The following is a 7,908-nucleotide window of genomic DNA, read 5'->3' as shown; positions in this document are numbered from 1 at the left end:
AGTCCTGCCCCTTCCAACCCTGCTAGTATATTCAATTACTCTTTTTCAAAAACCTTTTTCTTTCTTTTGCTCTCAAACATATTTCCAATTTCCCTTATCTTCAAAAATAAAAACCACTCCTCTAAAAAGACTTTCCTTGAATTACTTCTTTTTTCAAAATCTTTTAAATTTTATGTATATGAATGTTTTGCCTGCAGGTAAGTGCATGCACTGCCTGTGGAGGACAGAAGAGGGCGCTGGATCCCCCAGAACCGGCATTAAAGATGGCTGTCAGCTACTATGTGAGGGCTGGGAACCAAACCCAGGTCCTCTGCGAGAGCAGCAGGTGCTGTTAACCACTAAGCCATCTCTCTAGGCCTTTGATTTACTTTTTATAGGCATGATTTAATCGTACTCCTTCCTCTCAAATCCGAGCACTATGATTCTATGAATTTGCTCTTCTAGAGACCCATTTCTCTAACAGCTCATCTACCTTCCACCCCATTCCATGGATATTGATCATCTGAGAAGGTTCTAACAAACCATACTCACTATGTCCAGTGGTCATCTCTCCATCTACCTTCCATGATCATTCTCTGGTAACGGTATTACTGTGGAACTGATATGATCCCAAAGGTTTTCTGTGCTCTTCTGTATTATGTCATACTGTCCCTTTCTTCTCCTCATCTACGTGTCTTTATAAGAACTGCCTTTTGGGGCTGGAGAGATGGTTCAGCAGTTAAGAACACTGGTTGTTCTTGCAGAAAACCTGGGTTCGAATCCCAGCATCCACATGGCAGTAATAACTGTAACTCCAGTCCCAGGGGATCCAACAGCCTCTTCTGACCTCCATGGGCAATGCACGAGACGGGTGCACTTACCTACATGCAGGCAATACATGCATACACATAAAATAAAATAAATTTAAAAAAAAAAAAAGGCCAGGCATGGTGGTGCACGCCTTTAATCCCAGCACTCAAGAGGCAGAGGCAGGCAGATCTCTGTGAGTTCAAGGCCAGCCTGGTCTACATAGTGAGTTCCAGGACAGCTGGGGCTACAGGGAGACTCTGTCTCAAAAAGATCAAAAGAAAAAAATAGAACTGTCTTTCCTGCTGCCTTTTCTTTTCCCTCTGCCTTTCATGAATGTCCTGCAAAGTTATGTTGTTTGGTTAAGTGTCCCCCAATGGTCCATGTGTTAAAGACTATGACATTACTGAGGTATTCCAAGTGCTATGTGCAGAGAGGAGACACCAAGGCATTTCTTCCCTCCAGGAAGCAGTTTATTGTGCTGGCACCTAGCTCTGTGAGCTAGTTCTCAAAAGAAGAGCCTTCAACAAAGAAAGACCCAGCCTTTTACGCCCTCTGTTAGTTTCCTTTTACAGTTCAGTTTCTTTGTCCCCTACACGTGGTAACACACATGTCCTGATTGGGTGCTCTGACAGGCAGAACTGTGTACATGTACTCAGGCAGAGAAAATATTGTGTTCCTTTTGTTACAGTAAGAGCTAACATCATGTATGCTCTTTTGATTTTCAGACCTTCAACTATTCTCTACCTGAAATGCTCACCTGTACTGTGCCTGCCCTCTGCTCACTAGACAGCTCCTGATATAACACTTGGAAGTACCATTTTCACTTCCAATTCAACAAAACAAAATCTTTCCTAATCATTTCTTACCAAGCAACTTTTCTGAATATTTCTTGACTATAACATAGAGATGTTTCTGATTAATGCCTTTCAGTTCCTAGACCCTGTATATTGAGAAGCTCTGTCTTTCCAAATAGCATCTCCTAACTCACTGCAACTGCATTTATTTAACCACTTCACCCCAGCTTTATTATAAGAGCAAAACCTCCTATCTTCTATAATCTATTCTTTGCGATACTTCTAGACTGATCTTCCTAAAACAGCATCTTAATTATTAATGTTTAACTATTAATTAATTATATACTTTATCTAAGAACCTGAATATCTGTAATGTTTCCCCATTACCAATATAGGCCAATATATAACTTAGTTGGCAAACGTTTCTGTGAAGGGCTGTGCAGTAAGTATTTTAAAATTCTGCAGACCATATAGTCTGTTGTACTTATTTAATTCCACAACTATAATGAGAAAGCAATCATAACATGTAAACTGGGCATGGTGCATGTAATCCTGGCACTTGAGAGGTAAAGGCAGGAGAATCAGGAGTCCAGGCCAGCCTTAGCTACATAGTGAGTTTGAGGTCAGTCTGGCATACATGAGAGCCTATCTCAAAATAAACAAACAAAATTTTTAAATGTAAATGAATGAGCACAACTATATTCCACTAAAATTTTATTCACCAAAATAGATATTTGGTACATGGGTCATAGTTCCCCCACTCTTGGTCTAAATCTACCCCATATATCCAATTTTACATCCCATCAGTAATTCTATAAATACTTATCTCTATGCACAGGTGCTGTCCAGTGGTTACTAATATAGCATAGAGCTAGTTTCTAGACTTAGAAAGCTTTTGGCTTAGGAAGGAAGAAGAGCACTATATAAGAGATTTCAAATGTGTGAAATGTTCTAAAAGGAAAGGCCTTATAGGACTATGTAGCTGGAAGCCAGAGAAGGCAATGGTAACTGTGAGCGAGGACAAAGTGGAAGAGGCACCTACACAAGTAAAGACACACAGGCCAGACACTGGCTGGGAAGCTACTGCAGAATCTAGAACAGACATATATGTGGTTGCATTGGGGAAGTAATCAACCATGGAGGAGTCAAAAAGTACAAAGCCAAGAGATTATGGAGGTAGAGTGAAAAAGGACTTCGTGATGGAGCACATCTGAAGGGGGAAAGGTATCTGAAAGGGGACTCCCAAGTGTTGACTGGATAAATGAGGTACACAGTAGTGCACCTGCCTCACTGAGCAAGACACTCAAGACACTCAAGGAGAGATTACACAGGTACATGTTTGGCTCTATGACTTCAGTCCCTCAACTTTCCCTAAAATCTTCAAAAGCCTTGTATACCTCTCTACAATATCCCAATGTCTTTGTGCTCTAATTTATTTTCAATTTCTAATTCTCACATATAGTTTGATATTTAAACTATAACTCTCACAGCAACAAACACTGGTTTTCTAGTGGCAATAGTTATTTCAAGCAATATATAAGGTGTGTAGAATAATTGTTTTGTACTTCCTTCATTTGTGTCCTGTACTCAAAGTGCAGAGAATACAGGAACTACTCAAATAGTACTTGCTCTCAAATGCACAGATATATGTATAGACAGCATCAATAAAGACATGCTCACAATCATACACGATGTCTGTGTGTGTGAACAGACATGTTCACACATATAGACAACTCATTAATTACTTGTTAGCCTAAGATGATGGAACCAAGTAATAAACAATGAAGAACTATGAAGCCAAGAGTACTCAGGCTTTTTCCATTTTGAGCATTAATGCCTTAATTAATAGACCACTCTCTTAATTAAACAGACCACAGTAAGATAGGGGTTTGGTTGGTTGGTTGGGTTTTTTTGTTGTTGTTGTTGATACAGCATTAAATTACCAAAGAATCAGGAAAAAAAATTGAGATCTGAAGCTTTACAACAGTCCTACCATCAAATTATGACTTACCAATAGAAAATGAACAACATCTCCTCTGCAGAAAGCAAGCATGGGATTCACATAGTTATGTACTGCCACAAAGTGCCAGGCCAATAATGGAACACTGGAAGGATCCATCTATGTAAAAAGAAAACAAAAGGAAACATTCATCACAACTGACAAAAGGACAAAGAGAAAATTCTGTTTAAAAACAGCATCTGAAGAGCAGTAGAGATGGCTCAGTGCTGCTCCTATAGAGGACCTGGGTTCCGTTCCCAGCACCCACATGGCAGCTAGGGGATCTGAGGCCCTCTTCTGGCCTCTGCAGACAGCAGGCATGCACACTGTGCACATACACACATGTGGCAAAACACTTATACACGCAGAATAAAAGCAAATAAACCTTTGGAAAAAAAATCATCTGACCATCTCTTTGCTAAATCTTCCCCAATTTCTCACACAAGTTCCAAAGAAGCAGGGACTGACTAGGAAGTGTTACAGGGAAGTTTCTGGGTGACAGTCATATTTTATACCTTGATAGGGGTTTGAGTTACAAAAGTATATGCATTTGTCAAAGTTCAACAAATGTACACTCAAGATTTGTATATCGGTTTCTATAATTTACTCTGAAATCCATAAAAAAACTAAAATAGCTTGATGTGTAGAGAGATGGATAGATACACAGATATGTAATAAAGAAAATACAATAAAATGGTAATAACAGAATTTAGGTGGCAAGCATATGGGCATTTAATTAAAAATTCTTTGACACCTCTGTTCAAAAATGTTTGTAATAAAATGTTGGAAGGAAAATGCACAAAAAGATGCAACATGTATCATCATGATAAAAACGTCAATTAGTCAATGATGCCAACCTCAGCCAGCTTTGCCTAGGACAAACCTGCTCCTCCTGGGCTCAAAGACATACAATGTGCCAACAAAGAAACAAGAGTGCTCTCCTTCAGTGTTCATGTTGCTGCCTTCTGAATTAGCCAGGGTTCTTCAGCACCCATCACTCCCATGGCATCCCATTAACATCCCTCCTTGTACACACACTCCACTCTCTTAAAAACATCAAACACCAAAGACCTGGGAAACTGGGCTGTCTATGGGGAATTCATTCTAGGTCCACGCTTAGATGCCAAAATCCGTAATGCTCGTGTTGAATATATAACGGCAAAATATTAGTATGTAATCTGTGTACTTCTTTTTTTTTTTTTTTTTTTTTGGTCTTTTTGAGACAGGATCTCCTTGCAGCCCCAGCTGGCCTGGAACTCACTATGTAGACCAGACTAACCTTGAACTCACAGAGATCTGCCTGCCTCTAGCTCCTGAGTGCTTGGGTTAAAGGCGTGAACCACCATGCCCTGTGTAATCTGTGTTAATCTGACGTTACACTGTATCATTTAGTGACAAGGAAACAGGTCTGTACATGTTCAGTATAGAGGTAAAATTTTAATGAATTTTTAATTTATTTTTATTTTATGTGTTTTGCTTGCATGCATGTAAGAACACCCATACGTGCAATGCCCATAGAGTACAGAAGAGGCACTGGATCCCCTGGAAATAGAGTTACAAATGATTGTGAGCTGCCATGTGGGTGCTGGGAACCAACCCTGTGTCCTCTGCAAGAGTAGTCAGTGCTCTTAACTGCTGAGCCATTTCTCCAGGCCCTTTTCTGAATATTCTGATGTGTTGCTGGTTAAATTCGTGGATGTAAAACCCATAATTACATATGGCCATCTGTACTTTCTCAAAAATAACATCTTCTAAAGAACATATCAAGGGTAGAAACCATGGAAAGCATGTGTAGTAGCAATTTATACTGGATACTACAGTGGAGTCTACATGATCAGAAATTTGGTTTCAAAACACAGACAGTGAGCATAATCCTGCCTCAGCACAGCTATCACACAGTGTTCTTCAAACACTGGAAATCAAGGCTAGGATTCAGCACATCAACTTATCCATCAGTCTTAAATCCAAGAAGGAAACCTTACCAGCCTCTAAAGAGCAGAGAATGAAGCTAGGAAAATTGGTGAATGAATTAAGGTTTAACTACACAGCACCAGGGCAGTAATATAAAAAACTGTCAAACTGTAGTTAAAAACAAAAGCCAACCTTATGTTGTTTATGAGAGAAAAGCTTCAAACATCAAAGGCACAGAAGTGTAACATGGTATGATTCTCAAGACACCAATCTTTCCTGCTTCCATTTCTAAGGTGAATCTAACCAATAACCTGAGACCACTCACTTCCATTCCACATCTACATTTTGTACTCTCAAGAGAATTCACCCTTACAAATAATTCTTCCATCCTCCCGACTTAGTTCTTCCTTTTGCCAACAAAATGGAGAGGCATACTTACCCGTCCATAGGGGAAAGTCATCCACACTTTCAAGGATGGTTTCAATCCAATAACCAGGATCTACAGGAAAAAATATATGTTATTTTCATTATTTACCTTGCAATTTTCAAACATCAAAGCTTCTAAAAGCCAAGAGCTTCTTCTAAACACACCTACCTACCTTTGTTAGGGATGCCATGGCCAATAATGAAAACTGTGTGATGGGATGATCTTTCAACTCAGGCTTAGAATGCAGAGGCTCAATGCAGCAAACTTCACCCTTGGAACCACTAAGCAGACATCTGGATTCACAAGTTCTCACTCCCATTACTCTCCTGAAAACATAAACAATTCAGAATCAATTCAATCTTAATCCAAGGCACCATCATTTCCAGCTTAGCTTACTAATCAGAACCTCCTAGGATCACTCTTGTCTTCAACAATCCATGTTCCACATGACAGCAGCACTTTTTTTTTTTTAGGCTTAATTATCTTTATTTTTAACAAATACTACAAACAGATTTTCAATACTTTCGTTTCTGAAACCAATTTTTTTTATTTCATAACTACATACTTAGAAGAAGCATTTCATTACAATAGCACTGACATATTAAATAACAATTTCTTCAGCTAAGATACATCTCTTTCAAAATTGGCTGTAAATTTTTAGGTTTACAGTTGAATTATTACAGTTATACAATATTGTAGTAGGAAGGATGGACTGGCAGGTTGGCAAGCTGGCAGGCTAGTAGGTGAGGTGACTAAGCAGTCAGATATTCCTGATCAGGGCCAGTTTGGGGGGAAGAGATGACCTGCTCCTGCTGTGAGAACCCTGGGTTTCATCCACTTCTCTACCAAGATATTTACCAAACTCTTAAACAAAAGACTAGCAACTCCTCAAAGACCAATTCTGCCCTCTGTGATTTTGTAAAAGGCTGGCCTTGCACTCACAGAGTTCCCCCTGCCTCTGCCTCCCGAGTGCTAGGATTAAAAGTGTGCGCCACCACGCCCAGCTGCTTTTTCCAGTTTTTAAAAAAATTTTTAATAGCTACGTGATTAGAAGAAGCATTTTATTACAGCTTTAACATATTCAGTAACACACTCCAGAGCAAGAGTACATCTCTTTCGCAAGTGAGTGCAAGTTTCTAGGTTCACAGTTGAGTTAATACAGTTATATAATACTGAACCCAGTATAAGCCCTGTAAAACATAAAATTGAATGAGCTTTTTAACCTTTAAAAAAGACTCCATTTCATTTTAGAATATATTGTTCCTTGCAGAAAGACTCATTGTTTTTGCTATAAACACTGAGATGTTGGCACATGCATCTCTAATCTGTATGCATCTGATTATTATTAGTCATAATCGGTTGCACTTGGACCCTTGGCGCCTGTGTATGTCTATGAAGTCATCGGGTACATTTCAATGATAATGTCTATCGCCTCTTTAGCATGACGTAAATTTCCATGCTTCCTCAAATATAATACTTTTTTTTAATTTGTTGATTTTTTGTGTGTATGTGTATATCACACAGAACATCCCAAACCATCTTATTCAACTATACATCCACTTCCCAGTTGGCACCCTCCCATAGCCTCTCCCCCCCACTAGAGCCCTTATACTCTGATATCCCTGCTACTGTCTTCTGTGTTGTCGGCACCTCAGCCAATCCCCACTACTTGCCCTTCTGTTGAATCTAGTCAGCCTATCTAGAGGCCTTTGTTTTAGGAGGGTCAGCTGATCCTCTTCTAGCAGCAATCAGTTGTCAATACTCCTTTAGATAAGATTGGGGTCTGCTGTTCATTTTCCCAGTTCTATGCTGGGTTACTATCTGGGAGTCCCTTTGGCCACCCTGGCCAACAACTCAAAAGAAGGTATCTCCTATCTGGCATTGTTGCTTATTATGTAGCCTTTAGCTATGCACATGGACTCTTAAGAAATTATACTTTGGTTATACTTCCCTTTTGGATGTATAAGGCCATACAGTTGGCCTTGATA

The 7,908-nt window shown here is 39.5% G+C and overlaps 1 protein-coding gene across 6 annotated transcripts in view; it reads right to left on the bottom strand.

Moving 5' to 3' along the window:
* Vps8 (VPS8 subunit of CORVET complex) overlaps positions 1–7,908 on the bottom strand; it is a 359,227-nt gene that overhangs the window by 284,384 nt on the left and 66,935 nt on the right. For all 6 annotated transcript variants that reach the window (XM_008831321.3, XM_008831320.3, XM_029562651.1 and 3 more), the window contains 3 exons: positions 6,093–6,246; positions 5,933–5,992; positions 3,595–3,702 (listed from right to left, as the gene is read on the bottom strand). In XM_008831321.3, coding sequence (XP_008829543.1) covers positions 3,595–3,702; positions 5,933–5,992; positions 6,093–6,246 — 322 coding nt within the window. The remainder of the gene's footprint in view (positions 1–3,594; positions 3,703–5,932; positions 5,993–6,092; positions 6,247–7,908) is intronic.

The sequence above is a fragment of the Nannospalax galili genome, unplaced genomic scaffold (genome assembly GCF_000622305.1).
Source record: "Nannospalax galili isolate Female #2095 unplaced genomic scaffold, S.galili_v1.0 scaffold315, whole genome shotgun sequence".
Lineage (NCBI taxonomy): Eukaryota > Metazoa > Chordata > Mammalia > Rodentia > Spalacidae > Nannospalax > Nannospalax galili.
This window is presented reverse-complemented; position numbering and strand designations above follow the sequence as displayed.